The sequence below is a fragment of the Xyrauchen texanus genome, chromosome 37, assembly GCF_025860055.1.
Source record: "Xyrauchen texanus isolate HMW12.3.18 chromosome 37, RBS_HiC_50CHRs, whole genome shotgun sequence".
Lineage (NCBI taxonomy): Eukaryota > Metazoa > Chordata > Actinopteri > Cypriniformes > Catostomidae > Xyrauchen > Xyrauchen texanus.
In genome coordinates, this window is record NC_068312.1 from 21,728,626 (window position 1) to 21,745,846 (window position 17,221).

Sequence of the window (17,221 nt, forward strand, 5' to 3'; positions counted from 1 at the left end):
AGACGTTCAAAATCATGCCATTATGTTTCATGACTGTCTGACAATATTCACATTCACAAAATAAGGAATGCACACGAACATGGAAATGCAAAATTACATCATTTGTAGAGTAAGTATGGAGACGCAGAGATACGGACAGTGAAATGTGTGAAACCAACTCAAAACACTAGTAAACTGCATAATAGGCTATACAAAAAACAATCGTAGACAAAGAGACGGACCCGACGCTTCTTTAGCTCCGCCCCCTGAAGCCTAACATCCAATCCTAATGGACGACTCTGGATGGTGATCTCCATCTATTGGCTGAACGATCTGTCAGTGGCATTAGTCCATATTCTCGACCGGGACAGGACTCAGGAACACAGTCAGCAGTGAAAGTGAGAATTAACTCTGCAAACTGGGATATTTCTCATCGTGGGATCTGATGAGTAAACATAAACGCATATGAAGGTAAGGTGATGAACATTTCATTTTTTAAGAACCGCTCAAGTGAAGGGTAGAGGATCAGAGTATGTGAATGTGATCTTGATTGCGTGTTGGTTGGTGTGGAAGAGTGAATCTCAGATCTTAGTATAGCTTTACAAAACATTAACTCTTTAATATCATGACTACGGCGCATCCGCTTTACATTATAGCCTACTCATTGATATTCACACCCACAATGTTATCGCTCATAACCGCGCGCTTAGTCATAACATGACAAGTTTTGAAGAAGTCGGACATTAATAGAAAAGTTATTTATGGTTGTTATAGGATGTACTCTGTAGCCTACAGAAAGCCACAAACATAATGTTACAAAGTAACTCTTCAAGTGTGTATCACAGGCTGATGTCAGACATTCTGGTCAGATCTGATATAAATAATTGATCTGAACGGGTGCATTCGTGCTTCTCAACCTTGAACATGCTTGAAGTGCACTGATTGCTTGTTTTGATTTGAGTTTAGTAGTATGTGAAATGGTCCATATGTTCAGGATGATTTTTTCAAACGCTGAAAGGCAAGCTTTGTGTCCAGCAGGGGATTTGATACTCCCAGAGAGGGCTTTTTGCTGAACTGCTCTTGAATATCTTGCTCTTATTCCTAATCATGCAGTGAAGCTATAAAGATTAACAATACACAATTTAAATAAATTGTAAAGAGTAGTTTTCCAAATGCATTTACCAGAGATGTGGACACATTAATTGAAATCACTACTTAATTTTAATCTAAATGTTCATCTAACACACTCTCATATGTGTTCTTTTGAATACAAACTGGCAGTGATTGCAAAGAGCAGTGATGTGAGTGTTTGTCAGTGGGTGAAGGGCTAAAATGTGGTCTAGCCTGGATGCGAGAAATGCTCTGTTTTGACTGGCATGTCAGAATCAGTCACTGGAGAGCTGGGTTGAAGACATTATCTCTATTCAGTGTGTAATTACCCCTGAGAATACCTCGCCTCGTTTTGCAGATCCTCCTCTATGTTTGGATGTCTAAAGTGTCCAGTTAATGGCCAGCAATTGCAACCGAAGAGCAGTTTTCCTTCCTTTTCAGATTGATGTAGTTTAAGAATGTGGCAAACTTGGCCCAACAGGTTGATTTTTTTGGCCCAGCAGGTTCAAAAAATGTCCTGGTCATATGTAACCACAAAGCAATACAAAAAATATGAAATAATATTTTTCATAAAGAAAATAAATCCTATATTTAGAACCATTATGCTTTTTTGAATTGTGGCATTATTTTCAGAACACTAAAGGGATAGTTCACACAAAAATGAAAATTAATAATTTACTCACACTCATGCCATCCCAGATTTGTATGACTCTCTTTCACCTACTGAACTCAAATTAAGATATTTAGAAGCATTTCTCTGCTCTTTTGGTCCATACAATTCTAGTGAATGGTGCCAATATTTTGAAGCTCCAAAAAACTAATGCATCAGCATTAAAGTAATCCATAAGACTCTAGTTGTTAAAATAATATCTTCAGAAGCACAGTGATAGGTGTGGATGAGAAACAGATTGATATTTAAGTCCTTTTTACTATATAGTTTCCAATTTAACTTTCACTTTCACATTCTTCGTCTTCTTGTGTTTTGGTGATATACATTATTCAAGCATATCGCCCCCTTCTGGTCAGGGAGAAGAATTTCGAACAAAAAATTACTTTAATGTTGATGTTTCTCACCCACACCTATAATATCACTTCTGAAGATATGGATGATTAAAATTCTAGAGTCGTATGGATTACTTTTATGATGCCTTTATGTACTTCTTGGATATTCCAAATTTTGGCACCCATTCACTTGCATTGTATGGACCTGCAGAGCTGAAATATTCTTCAAAAATCTTCAATTGTCTACAGAAAAAGTCATACACATCTGGAATGGCACAAGGGTGAGTAAATGATGAGATAATTTTCCTTTTTGGGTGAACTATCCACACTTTACCCCCCAAATCCCATGACCATTACATGCCTGGCTATTTTACTTTTACTATTCTCATCTTTTTTAATGATTATTCTCATTACTGCAACACAGTCTTCAGACCATCATTTTCATCATCTAATTTCTTATTAAATGGACAGGAGATTTTCTTGGCAGGTTTCATGTAATCATCCTATGGCTAGGTTGACAGGTCTTGGTCTTCATGAAGTTCAGATTCAAAATTTGTGCATTTAATTTAAACAGTACAAAACCTTTTTAATCCAACAAATAAAAAAAGCACTCTGAACAACAAACCTCAGCAATGAGTATTAGAACAAACTTTAGGAATGATGTCAGTAGCACACAGCATAATCTGAAGCCAGGGTCTGTCCCCTTAGTAACCACCGCTTGATGGTTTGTTTGAGTTCTGCTCTATACAAATTGAGTCCACAAAACGCAAATCTGCAGAATTGAGGAAATGTGTAAGAAACACACACTCAGCAAAAACCACAGCACTTCATCAGTACATTTTGACTCCATAGCCTGGGGCAAGGGTTAAAGTTTAGGGTTTAGAGAAATCATTAGTCCAGGGTGGAAGTAAGGGTTAGATTTTTACCATAACATGACAAATCATTGCATGCTGGTTTTAGACAAGCATTATACATAAACATAGGATATTCAGATTGGTGTTATTTTTTTGTCATCTGAATACTGTCCCAAGATCAGAATCTTGGATTTGCATTTCATCAATCACATGAAGGCTTTGATGAGGAAAAACAGGTGCTAAATCAGATGCTAATACTTTTGGGGTTTTTCCAGTATGCATTACAATCTCTTCTGGAGTCTCATTCTGTTAATATTTAATAAGTGTGTGTGGGGTGTGAATTCCTGGCATTCCATTAGGTCTCTGTAACCCTTATAGTGTTTCTCTCTTTTTCCTTTGTGAACTCCTGCTGTCACTGTGTAGAGACTTGAGTTTTTGCTGCTGGAAAATCGTTTTATTGCACTTGTATGGGTTTAATGTCTGGTTACAACATCAGAGCAGCGTTACGAAGCACACGCCCATCTGACATGTCTCACTCTCACATTAAAGCAAATGATTCATTAAGTAAGCTGACTGGCTGTGGTCTGATGTTTTTTATGGTTTGGCTTACTGTGGGATTGGCTTGAGGTTAAATTAGTTTTCAGTGAGATTATGGAAGAGAAAGGTCTGTTCTAACTTAAAATATGTGAAAAGCCTTACCTTAACTGATATACAATGATAAGTTGTATGCTTCTAGAAGACCAGAGTTGTTTTAATTCAAGGACTTAAAGGGATAGTTCACACAAAAAATGAAATATATGTCATAATTTACTCACTCTCATGCTATTCGAAACCTTTATGACTCTTCTACTTCTGTGGAACATAGAGATCTAAAGGCAGATTGTTAGACTCAGTCACTATTGACTTTCATTGAAAGTGAATGGTGACTGAGGATAACATCTCCTTTTGAGTTCAATTGAAGAACATGCAGTCATACAGGTTTGGAACATCATTAGGCTGTGTAAATGATGACATCATTTTAGTTTTGGATGAGCTATCTTTTTAATTTGTATGTGAATGTATGCAGTGATACTGGAGGTTAATTGGCTGTACTGCTCTATGATAATGAAGTTGTGTGTGTTTGTCTTTTGGGTGCAGCAAATTGGCACAGAGTCATCAATTCTCTCACTCTCTCTTACTGTTTCGTTCATCTCTGAGTCATTATTTATTATTCTCTTTATTATATAAACTAGTGAAACATTATACAGTATACTAGTATATAGTCTACTGCACAGCAAACCAGTCATAGCCAGTTTTGCACTGCATCAGTTTCACTGGTTTTATGTTTTCAGGATCAGTGTACTTACAGAACATAGGGTGCGACTGAATCAGGGTCAATCTTCTTGGGTCATCCGTGCTGTTTACAGAAGGACATAGATCTTGGCTGATGTTTTGAAGGTTTTTGATCTGAAAGGACTCAGAATCAGGGTGCTTTTAAACTAAATGATAGCCATCTGTCCAGCATTCCTCTCCTCTTCTGTCCTCTCGATAGGTAGGTAGATACAGTAGATAGATAGAAGGAAGGATGGACAAATGGGCGGACAGACAGGATGGACTTGCGATCTGCACAGATAAGGTTTTACAGGATACAAGATTCATTTGGTAATAATGAGCTCTTGTAGTCTGTTTCCTATTTAGAATAGAATGAATGGAGATGCAAAAATGGTTAACTGACCTTTAAAACCAAAACTGAACAGATGAAAATGAGAAGAGCCAAGCCAAAAATGCACCTCACTTCTCACATCCAGCATCCCTCCAGAAACCATTAGCTTTTACTTTTGTGGTTCTGTGTTGTTCTGTATGCATACATGTTAGTGTTTGTGCCTTAGTTTGTGTGTGATTATTTTGTGGATGTGTGTTTGAAACATCATACTTCAGATATAGCCTTCTCAATAAATGTTATTAGTGGTTGTCTGTTCTCACGGTGTGTGTTTAGATAACTGTTTGAAATAGTGGTTACACAAGTAATACCAGAGTGTGCTGTGAATTCTTGTGAATTCTTAATCAAAAAGATAGAGGTGAAACAAAGGAATGAACAAAGAGAAAAAAGAGCAGTGCATATATGAGATTTTTTTTCCATGTTTTTAATGCAATTATGAGGTATAGTATCAAATCAGTGTGTAAGCAGATATACATAAATAGTTTCTGTCAGATAAGGGCAGTTCACAGAATCCAGTGAAGCTAAATGAGACAAAAGTAAATGAAACATATGTACAGTGAAGAATCACACTGTTCATAGCTCACTGATTCTTGAAAAAAGGGACAAAACATTTGTAAAATCTGAGTTTTTAATTTTTTTTATGCTTAATTTATTTGAAATGGTTTCAGCTAACGAACCATGTTGAAGCGGAGTGGTGGTGGTGTAGTTGTCTAAACCACATAACTGGTAAACTGGTAATCAGAAGGTCGCTGTTTCGATCCCCACAGTCACCACCATTGTGTCCTTGAGCAAGGCACTTAACTCCAGGTTGCTCCGGGGGGATTGTCCCTGTAATAAGGGCTCTGTAAGTCGCTTTGGATAAAAGTGTCTGCCAAATACATAAATGTAATGTAGATGTAGAAGCGAAACTGCGAAATTTGCCCACCATTGAGGAGCATTTTTTTTCTCTCTCTGAAAGTCAGGACATCAGCATTTCCATTGCTCTAAAACCACTCCATCATGAACATAGGCTAACATTTACAAAAAATATGGATTTTGTCAAATAGGCCTATAATAATACAGCCTGACCACAAATACAGAAAAGTACAGATGTTGAGAATGAATGCGAGTGCGGGAGGTATCCTACAGTAATAATGAACTACCACAAGCAAATATTCATTGGGGAAATAAAAAGACTTGTGGCCTGAAAAATGACAAACTTCACCATTCACATTAGAGAAAACAAAAAAAGGTGGGTTATAGTACGTCTTTCTCCTATTTTAGATTAGTAACCTATCGGCAACGCAAAATTTTGAAAATTCATAAAGGCTGATAATATATCACGCTTGCAAATTCTCTATGGATAATGCAGAAACATAATATATATTTCAAACATTGTATCCAATTGTATTTGCTGATTTGGGTTCAAATGTCCCATAAAAACTTACCAGTATAAATTGTTCAATCTTTCTATTTTATTTTATTTTATTTTATTTTATTTATTTATTTATAAATACAATTGGTGTGATGTGAATCTTAACTAAAGAAGTTTACAGACATTTAAAGTACATTTATTAAAAGTAAAATAGTAATTAAAATAACGTTGTAAAGAAAATGCATGATAAATGTAAAGAAAAACAAATGAGAAAATGCAATAATTTATTTATTTTCATTTTGTAACCTAAGCTCTCCATTTATTTAATTCAGAGAATAATGCTTTCATATTGTTGACGTGTTACACTTTTCTCCAAGTATTTTCTGTTTGTTTATTTATTCAAACTTTTTATATAAATTGAAAGAGCTTAAGTAGAGTGATAACTGGGAAAAAATCCTGCTATGGTGCAGACGCGGAACAGGTTTCTTTTCAAGTGAATTAGGTTTGAGAGAGGAGCGGAATATCTCATCATTGCCATTGTAATTATAGCAGTCACACAATACGGATACGATGCAAAATTTCTGACACTGCCAGAACTTTGTTGGAGGCCGAAGATCATCGCGAAGGCTATTAATCGGCCATCTGTGAACATGTCACACTGAACACTGTAAGATTGCAGATTTTGCCCTACGACGAGAGAAATCCTTTAGGATTCCCAAAATTAGTCTCAGATGGCAGAATTGTGGCCAAAATCTTAAAGTGTTCACCCGCCTTTAACCATGTTTTAACCTAAACCTTTATAACCTAATCTAAAAGTGTCACAATTTATCGCTCAATTCTAATAGAAATTATCATAATGGGAATTACGGAGTTGACATATATGAAGCAGTGACTGCAAAGACTTAAACAGTGTTTGTTTAAAATATGAGAAAATATAAAACTTACCAGACCATGTGTCCTACTGTTGCATCAACCATCTGCGGAGCAGAGTGGAAACAGAGCGAGGAGTGGAGCGAAATGATTTTGCCTGGAGCGAGGAGCGGGTTTTAAAAAAATCGGATCGTCATTGTTTTTACACGCTCCAAGAGTGTCCCACTAATGCTCCATCACAAGTACAACATCTGTTAACGGCTCTTATTCGCCACGTGTTTAGTAGTGTTAAACACTATTGCGAGAGCTGAGACGATATGCTTATCTCCCGATTTAATACTATCACGATACTTGGGTGCCAATTCTACAAGTATTGCAATACGATATTGCAATTTATTGTGATTTTAGTGAGACAATGGGAAAAAGTTTAATCATACACTTATTGAGACTGTATTTGATCAGGTTTACAAAAACAATGCATCACATCTTTCTGAGTTATATTTCAAGAGCATAATACAGTACTGCATATTTGGATACATTTCAATACATTTTGAAGGAAAGTTCTACAGTTGATTGTACAATGTTTCGAAAATGTTTTCAACCACGCTATATGGACAAAGGTCTTTGCAGATAAAAAGAGCAATTGATTTTGCAATGCGTTTTGCTTCCTCTGAACCGCTTTGCCATGAGTACATGTGCCACCCACTAGAGTTCGACCTATATATTGCTTTTACTATTCATTGGTGCCGATATTTGCTTTTTAGAACTATCGGTTATCTGCAAAAAAAGTTTTTTTTCTGTGTTCCTCTGTGGCCAAATCCCTTCATCCAAATGTTTAAACATTCAATAAATCAATTTTAAAAACTGTCAACAGATTAATAGGTCATCAGCCTTTTCAATCACTTTAGTTATCGGTAATGGCAAAATCCATTATTGGTCAACCTCTGCTACCCACTGCACCACAGTTTCTCTAACGAAACTCTTACTTTGTTCCCAACCTATTGTGTTGTGCTGAGATTGATCATTGGCACACACTCACATGACACACACTTCTACAGCCTTTGGCAGGATATTGTTGTTTAATAAAGAGCCAAGCCTTAAGAAAAATGGTTCTTTCCAGATTTAACACACACATTCTGGCTCTATGGACAGCCACATCTGTAGTTTGTGTTAGTAATGTCTGGATGACATCATTGCCCTGAGATTATATTAGGTCTGGTCAGTGAATCTATTCAGTAGAAAGATAAAAATATAATACTTGTTGCTGTCATCCTGGTAACCACATTGACATGCTACGAAATGTAATCTCAGGAAGTGTTCAGATTTCAAGAGAAGATGGTCTTAGGGAAACCACTTGAGAAGCCTGAAATGTTTTTCCTCCTGGGGTGTGCTCCACTTTACATCAGGACAAGAAGACAATAAATTTGAGAAGGAAATTAGTTAAAGGAAAAGTTCACCCAAAAATGCAAATTATGTCATCATTTACTCACCCTCATGTTGTTTCAAACCCGTATGACTTTCTTTCTAATGTGGAATACAAAAGGAGATGGAAAAAGGAAGAATGAATAACGTGTCCTGTCTTTTCAGTAAACTTTAAAGTTTAAAAAAGGACCAAAATTATTATAAAAGTAGTCCATGCGATTTACCTTTATTGTGTTGCTACTGGACACAATCCCTCCTAACACTTCTCATTTCTAATTTCTTTTATAAACGTAAGGAATAATTGTCAATGGACTGAATTATTGAAAATGTATAGTAATAAGGGCACAACATGAAGCAGAGTAGGTGTTACACCTCAGGTATACATTCATTTTCAATCATTTAACAGGCCAATGTTAATGTTCTATTTGTACCACAGTTACCAAATGTACATGTGCTTACCAGTAGACATGTTTCAGGTTTAGAACGACTTCCTAAGGGGCCATTCAGACTGATTGTGTTCTTGCACTAAAAGCTGGACTAAGCACAACGCATATAACAGAACGCTATGGTGTCTCGAGATGCATTTTTAAACGTTTAAGTGATTTTGTATATTGACAGGCTGCTCAGAAAATGTTGCGTTCCTGCTCAAGGAGCTGAAAAATAAAGATGTTCTTGTAGGGCATGTTTGCATAGAAAAACATTTGAAAAACAGTGCAGACGGATACAAGAACGCATTCGATGTGAATGGCCCACCAGTATTTCACTTATTCTTAAATAATGTGTCGAAGTGATATTGATTTTGAACAAACCTGGAACTACTTCATTTCTGTTTTAGAAAATTAACATCCTTGGGACGCGTCAACCAATCTGAATCGGTACCGCCATGATAATGACAATGAAGATGTCTTTTAGCTGTGGATTAGAACAGTAATTATACAGAATGATCATAATTTAAATAAATATTTTTTATGAATCTGCGCCTGCACAGACCTTTGGGGTGTTTGTTGGTTTATTTGTGAAGATGGATTTACTGTATATCCATACAGGTCGGGATCTGCCAAATTTTCAAACCCTGCTTATACGACAAGCCAAAACTTTATGGTTAATGTAAAACCTTCAATTACACTCCAACTGATTCTAGAGCTTCCCATTTCATTTGCTGTAAATGAGAAATGCTTAAGTGTTTAAACACAGTATGTGTATGTGAATAGATTGAGGGAATTCATTACAGTAGAACAGTTTAACTCATTCACTGGAGACCTCTGTACTAATAGGTTAATAGCTTCCTGTCTTTATGTGGTCTGAAGCCTAGCCAGGCCACAATGCAGAGAAACCGAACACGGTTCTGTGTGTGTATGCATTCATGAATGCCAGATAATTTTCCCACAAATGCAATTTCAGATCAGGAGCCATTCACTGATCAAATGTGGACCACTACTCTATTCTATTTCTGGGACAGAGAAATTGATCTGTGAGCATGTGATCTTGTTTAAATGGTCTCAGCACAGTGGTTTAAACATGACCTGCTGAGTGTTTGAGTGTTGAGTTTTTTGTTTTGTTTTGGTGATTTATTTTGTGATTTGGTATGCGATTTTGTTTTGAGGTTCTGACATTTGTCTTGTTGTTATATAAAATACCCTACATTTACTGAAATCCCTGACTGGCTCATCCACGTGTTCCCTACTGGTTAATGATAAATTCTGATTAAGTTCTGGTTATCAAAACATTTGACTCAAATTTGAAGATACTGAATAGCTGTGTATTAATGTTTGTTTGTTTGTTTGTGTGTGTGTGTGTGTGTGTGTGTGTGTGTGTGTGTGTGTGTGTGTGTGTGTGTGTGTGTGTGTGTGTGTGTGTGTGTGTGTGTGTGTGTGTGTGTGTGTGCGTGTGTCGTAGAGTAGCAGGATGGATGTGGAGACTCTCAGTAAAGCTGAACTTCTTATGCTGCTCAGCATTCTGGAAGGAGAACTGGAAGCACAGGATGTAGTCATACACACACTCAGGGTAAGAGTTCTGTGTTTTCAGAATATTAAATTGTGTCCCCAAAAGATTGCTAAGTATGTACAAACACAGTAATGAGATGCTGAATATATATATTTACCCATACCTTTCTCAGTTCTGTGTGTGTATATAGATTTGCTTGGCTGTGTTATATAATAGGCAGAACATGATTTGGTTTTGGTGTGGATTGTTGGACAGGAACCAGAGGAAGTGTGTCAGAGGGGCTACTCAGGAAAGAGGCAGAGCAAAGAACAATGGCAGGCATTATTTTTTTTATTCACAAAACACAGTCCCTGACCCTCACATTGAGAGCACTAGTTAAAGGGAAAGTTTACCCAAAAATTAAATTTCTGTAATCATTATTCACTTAAATGTTCCAGACAAAAATAGCTTTTTTCTTCTGTTAACACGAAAGGAGATGTTAGGCAGAATGTTAGGGACTGAAAGATTTTGTCACCATTCACTTTCATTGCATCATTTTTCCATACAATCAATCTCAACATCTCCTTTTATGTGCCACAAAACAAAGAAAGTCAATATGACTAATATATTAATATATCTAATATGACCATTTCTGAATAAGACTCTATCTGAATTTAAAGCTGTCTGAATCTGATTCTTTTTCAGTATGATTCTTTTGGACTTAGGGCCTCATTACACGGTTAATTTGTCATTTTCCATTTCATTTTATGCTGTGATAAGTGCACAAATTTAATCAGCTGTGCTCAATTGAATCTGACCTCCTCAAAGAATACATTTAGTTCAGTGTAGTGTGTACTCATACTGACACAAAATAGAGACCCACAGTGCTCCCTCTGAATATACAGAGCGTGAGGGTGTGTGTGTTTTTGTAATAGAGCTGTAATTGTTCTGTTTGATGCTGATGTTAAAGAGTTAACACATTGTTAATAACAGAGAACAGGAGCTTCAGATGATCACAGGGGTGTGTGTGGGAAAGACAGAAACGTGAGAAGAGGGGCTCAGCCACAAAAGCTGCTCTGGTGTCTCAGAGTGACCTACTGATCAACTGCTGACTGTTTCCATTGGAGTATGAGATTAGTGTGTGTTACATAGAATATAGGCCTACTTGTGCAATTCTAATAGCATTACTGCTGACCACATATAAGAAAACACATAGAGAGAAGCTGAATTCATACTGTAAAACAGTAAATTATTATTATTTTTGTGTACCAGTGTCACAAATTAACTTTTACTTAAAGCGATAGTTCGCCCTAAAATTCTGACAGTATTTACTCACCCTCATGTCGTCACAAGCTCAAATTTTCCTTCTTCAGCCCTCAACATAGCGACTAAATCACTCGCATATGCGACCAAATTTCTCACTATGCGACAAAAATATGAATTTTATTAGCCACTGGCGAGTAAAAATTCAGATGTTTCTCGCCAGAGGTTGAGTTGTGTAGTGCTGAAGAAGAACTTAAGTGCAGTATTCCTTTTACAGAATAAGAAGTGATTAGGAAGCTGATTCAGCCTCGTCTTTTACAGCATGTTGTGTCTCGTGAGCACACCCTGAATGAAATTGAACTTATTTGGCTGCAGTGGGTCCGGATCTGTCTTGTTCACGCTATCTCCATCACTTTTGTTGAGCCTCGGAATGTCACTGGCATTGCATTTAGTGACGTCAACTCTGAATTTGGTTAAACTGTTACACAGATTCTTCACTCTCAACATTTCCCATTTTAAAGCAAGCCTACAGACCATTTACACGCCTGTTTGACATTTCTAAGAAAGTAAAAGTGTTGCAAATCTAGCTTATAGATTTGAATTTGGGAATGTGGAAAATAAATATTTCTACAAGCTAGTCGATACACATTTTACATGTAAAAGTTTTCTTTGGCTACGTTCCGTGTATTTTGTATCCAAAGACAAGACTCATTCAGGCACCCCATTTTCATTTTATGTGGCCATATATATACAGTATATATTTGTTATATACAGTCAGATGGTGATCAAAAAGATAAAAATTATTCCTAATCATACATTGCATGGATGAGGGTAAAACTGCAACAATCATGCAACTTCTTTCTTGTAATATGAAAGAATCTAACAAACACAAATCTTTTGTTTTTTTGCAAATTAGTTTTGATATAGTAGCACTTAGATCATTATTTTAAAAATATAATTATTAATTTTATTTTATTAGGTTCCATCCTTTTTTCTAACCTTTCAATTTATATGAAATTTCAAACAGACAACAGTTATTATTAATAATGATGATGTTATTCATATTATTAATAACATCATTATTAAAAATGCAAATTCATGACATCATATAAATTGAAAGAATGTGAAATTTGTACAGTTGTACACAACCTAAAATGTTATTAAAAGGATCAAAAGCGAAATATGAAAATAAAATGTACAATCTTGCATACTATATTGTGTGAAATCATACAGTCAAGTCAAGTCAATTTTATTTGTATAGCGCCTTTCACAACACACATCGTTTCAAAGCAGCTTTACAGAAGATCAGGCATTAACAGACGATAAAACTGTAATGTCTATAATGTCGATGAATCATCATTGTGTAATTAGATAAAATACGATTGTTAATCGTGTTTAAATATAAGTAATTCAATAATAATTATATTAATAACTCCAGTGAGCAAGCTGAAAGCGACAGTGGCAAGGAACACAAAACTCCATAAGATGTTGATTAATGGAGAAAAATAACCTTTGGAGAAACTAGACTCACTGTGGGGGCCACTTCCCCTCTGGCTAACATCATGAATATAATGTAAATATTACTTATATATAGTGCAAGTCATGGTTTAAAATCATTAAACTAAGTAAGTGTTAAGGGTCAGTGTTTAAACATCGATTTTGTTTGAACCGTAAGATTAATGACTAATGTCTTTTGAAGTCCAATAGGATAGGAGTCCCGAGTTTGAGACAGGGAAACAAATAAAATAATATTAGCATAGATGCCATTCAATTTATTGCAGAGTTATAAATCATGATCAATGTTCTGGTTTCTGGTTCCGGCAGACTAAACTAAAGCAGCCTAATTGTGGGTTGGAGGATAAATTAGGTGTATGCCTGGCTAAATAGATGAGTCTTTAGTCTAGACTTAAACTAAGAGAGTGTGTCTGCATCTCGAACAGTGTTTGGGAGACTATTCCATAGTTTAGGAGCCAAATATGAAAAGGATCTACCTCCTTTTGTGGATTTTGATATTCTAGGAACTATTAACAGGCCAGAATTTTGCGATCGTAATAAACGTGATGGAATATAGCATGGTAGAAGATCACTTAAGTACTGCAGAGCTAGACCATTCAAAGCTTTGTACATAGTTAACAGAATTATATTGTAGTGGCTTATTTTTTGAGTTTTTTGGTCCAATAATTAGTACCTCTGTTTTGTCAGAATTGAATAGAAGGAAATTTCAATACAGGTTTATATGAAAATTAATATATATATATAAGCCTCAGACCCTTTTCATTTTTGTTGTACAAGAAAGAGCATGGTCAAAGTTTTATTTATATTTTATTTTTCAAAAACAATATTTCTTGACATTCAACAATGCAGGCATCTGTGAAAGCTAATACAGATATCTGACAGCTGCAGATCAGTCAGTCCTTCCAGGATTTCGCTGCATTTTTTCCTGATCATTACGGCCCAAATGACTAAATTGCTGAGACGTTGTTAAAAACTTGCAATGCAATTTGCTAAATTTTTTTTGTGTTATTTTGCATTGAAAACACACAGAAAAGTATTCTTGTGTAATGAGCGTAATTGCCTGTAATTATTTAGTCAAAAATCAAATACTCAAAAATACAATGCATATAAGATGTGAAACCAGACATATGGCTAATAAGAGTTAAATGGAAGATCCTTCTGCCTCAGAGAATGTAAATTAACAAGACTTTCAATAGGGAACACAAAACTTTCCATTTTCACTTTAACATTTGTGTTATGGCAAATGTTCTTGGTTGTTGGATTCATACATGGAGGGTTAAGACATGCAGTGATGGAGTGGAGATGAGGAGGAGATGCTTACTCTGTAACTGTGGAGATGATACAATGGCGACTGTGTGGTTGGATATGTTTCATACTTTTTGAGCACTTGTTTTTCCACTGTTAATATGGAGAAAGGCTATCAGATTACCTCAGATTCACATTTTATGCTGAAAATTGTTGTAATTATACACAATTGCAATCCACAACAAAAAATGAGATCTTTTGACAGCCCTGTTTAATTTCTGACCCTGGTATGTACATTTGTATTAAATTTATCTTACAATGTTATAAAACACTCTGTTTTTGCTGTCTTTTGCTCAGCGATTACATTCATCTCTCACAAACTTCTTATACTCTCTCTCTCTATCTCTCTGTTTCAGGCATAGGCCTCTTTTACTGTTAGCCCCAGGCAAGAGGGCAAGTGTGTGTGAGTGTATTAGTGCCTTTACTGCTTCATTTTCTGACGTTCTTCCTGACAAGTAAGAGCCTTATTCATAGTGGGACCCATGAGGGGCCCTTGGGGCTCTTGAGCCTTTTGATCATGAATGAAGTTGTGTGTGTGTGTGTGTGTGCGTGCGCGCGCCCCACTTCAGTGCCCTCACTACTTCAGAATCTCCAGTATGTGCTGGCTGTGGTGAAGCAGTGTATGCGGGCAGAACAGTGTGGCAGGAAACCGTGATGTCATAGTTGAATTTCTGGAAGCCTGAAGACCAGCTGAAGTTCTTCAGAAACAACAGTCCTCTTTCTGTTTCTCCTATTGAGTTCTTTTCCCATGCTTTATTCTGATGTAATAGAGGAGCCAATGTCCTGAAGGCTGGCAGTTATAATGGGAAAGCTGCCATTAATATGACTCACTCACTGTTTCACAGGTCTCATGAATGGGGAATTACGTGTTAATCTTACAGTCTAAACAAACTAAACAAGCCAGTTTGTTCTGTACAAAAAGAGAGGATGTCTAGAACATTTTTCACCCTATAAATACATTTTCTGGGCTCACGCACACACTTCTAGAGAAAATCAATGGGGTACCTCATTCTAAAAGCCTGGAATGTGTGTGTGCATGTTGATTAGAGGGATGTAGGATTCCCTCCGAGTTAACTTCCTTCAAGGAAGTCTCCTGATTCCTGTCTGTCTCCTACGGTAACCCCCTCAGATCAGCAAAAGCATAAAAGCACAAACAACTGTAATTTCTGTCCCTCTGTTGTCCAGCATATTAATGGATATTCTCACAGCATTACAAAACATATACTATAAAATATAAGATGCACTGTAAAAAAAATAATTACAATACTGTAATCAAAATTCTACTTTTGTAAATCAATGTAGCTAGGTCATTTTGTCTTGTAACACAGCAAATTACTAATCATGCTGTATTTTGGCATCCCAGAGGCCTTTGCTTTAAATTAATTATATATGCTTGGACAAAGCATTGGGGATTGTAAATACTTGTTTTTGGAACTAATAGAGGCTTTAGCTCTTTTTAGAGTTGTTGATGTTTTTGTTGTAAATACAGTAGTTGTTTTGAGCCTGATCTCATGACAACTGCTGACATTTTTGCTAAAATATATTATGAGGCTTCTTACACATATCACAAGTTCTGAAGTAACATTTTTACTTTGGTGCTAAAAGTCACATTTAATGTCAAACAGATTTTTAAGATTAATGCTCAGTCGAGTTTTAAATCAACAAAACCTACCTCATTACAAGTATTGGGTAACATCAACAACATCACAATACAATTCACATCACAAAACAGAGGCCACAATACGTCCTGCGATTCTGAAATGAATTTCTCCTGAGCATAATTTAGTTTAACAATTTTTTATAGTAAACTGTATAACAGTTTTGGCAAACATATAATTTTCCACTATTCCAAACACAATATGTTCCATAAATATAAGAAAAGAAAAATATATAATTCTGTTACCAAAAAGCAAATGACTTTTATTGGAACTTTCTTCATTCAGCTTTTCTAGTGTTTTGTGCAACCGTTACTACTAGTTTATACTATAAAATGTTCTGGCTCAAAATAAAATCCTATGTGCAACAGATAAGGCCTCTAGATTAAACAATTTGAGTCTTAAAGGAATATTCCAGGTTCAATACAAGATAAGCTCAATCAAAGCATTTGTGGCATAATATTGGTTACCACAAAGATATATTTTGACCTGTCCCTAATTTTTCAACTTTGTTGGCCATGACGATGTAATATCAACAAACCCTAAAATGGCTATAAAAATTACTATTTTAAGTAATTGTAAATTAAACAAATTTACAGCAAAAATAATACACAAGTTTTAACAGAAGAATGAATGTAAATACTTATATAAAATTATAATCTTCACATTTCTTTCTTTAAACCCTCCAAAAATTGGCCCCATTGATTTCCATTGTAAGTGCTTCACTGTGACCGCTGTGCTTTTTTTAAAGAATTTTTTTTTTTGTGGTAATCCACATTATGCCAGAAATACTGTCGATTAGGCTTAACTTGAATTGAATCCAGAATATTCATTTAACTCTAATCAAACACAACTCTACACACTGATAATTCTAAAATCAAAAAATTCCCTAAACTCTAAAATTCTTTTATCCAAATGAAGATTTGTTTAATAATCATAATATGAAGCTGTTATTAGTACATTTAATAGAACTCATAGCCCATATTTCAGGCACACAGGAAGTGTAACAAATTAAAGGCAGTTCAAAACATGCTATGCTAAGATCAATTGAATAGAAATAGGTTATTTGCCTGCAATTTAGAGGTCTGCATGGGCCTTAAAATGAAACCCTAACCGGCCCAAAAGATACCATCAGATTATATGCCCAAACCCTACCCGAACCCAAAATTGCTCACTATTTTTATAATTTAAAGTACTGTAGCAATAGGCTATAGTCATTTAAGCATATAGGCAACATTTGTAACAGTAATGAAACAGTAAACATACAGTT

The 17,221-nt window shown here is 35.7% G+C and overlaps 1 protein-coding gene across 3 annotated transcripts in view; it reads left to right on the forward strand.

The window, feature by feature from the left end:
• Window positions 1–327: 327 nt before the first annotated feature.
• The window catches only part of LOC127631335 (CTTNBP2 N-terminal-like protein), a 29,490-nt gene continuing 12,596 nt past the window's right edge, over window positions 328–17,221 (forward strand). Inside the window, exons 1-2 of one of the 3 annotated variants that reach the window (XM_052109435.1) lie at window positions 328–450; window positions 10,187–10,294. In XM_052109435.1, coding sequence (XP_051965395.1) covers window positions 445–450; window positions 10,187–10,294 — 114 coding nt within the window. In that variant the 5' untranslated portion in view covers window positions 328–444. Of the gene's footprint in view, window positions 451–4,562; window positions 4,587–10,186; window positions 10,295–17,221 lie in introns of those variants that run through there. The other 2 variants (XM_052109436.1, XM_052109437.1) reach the window with 2 other exon arrangements.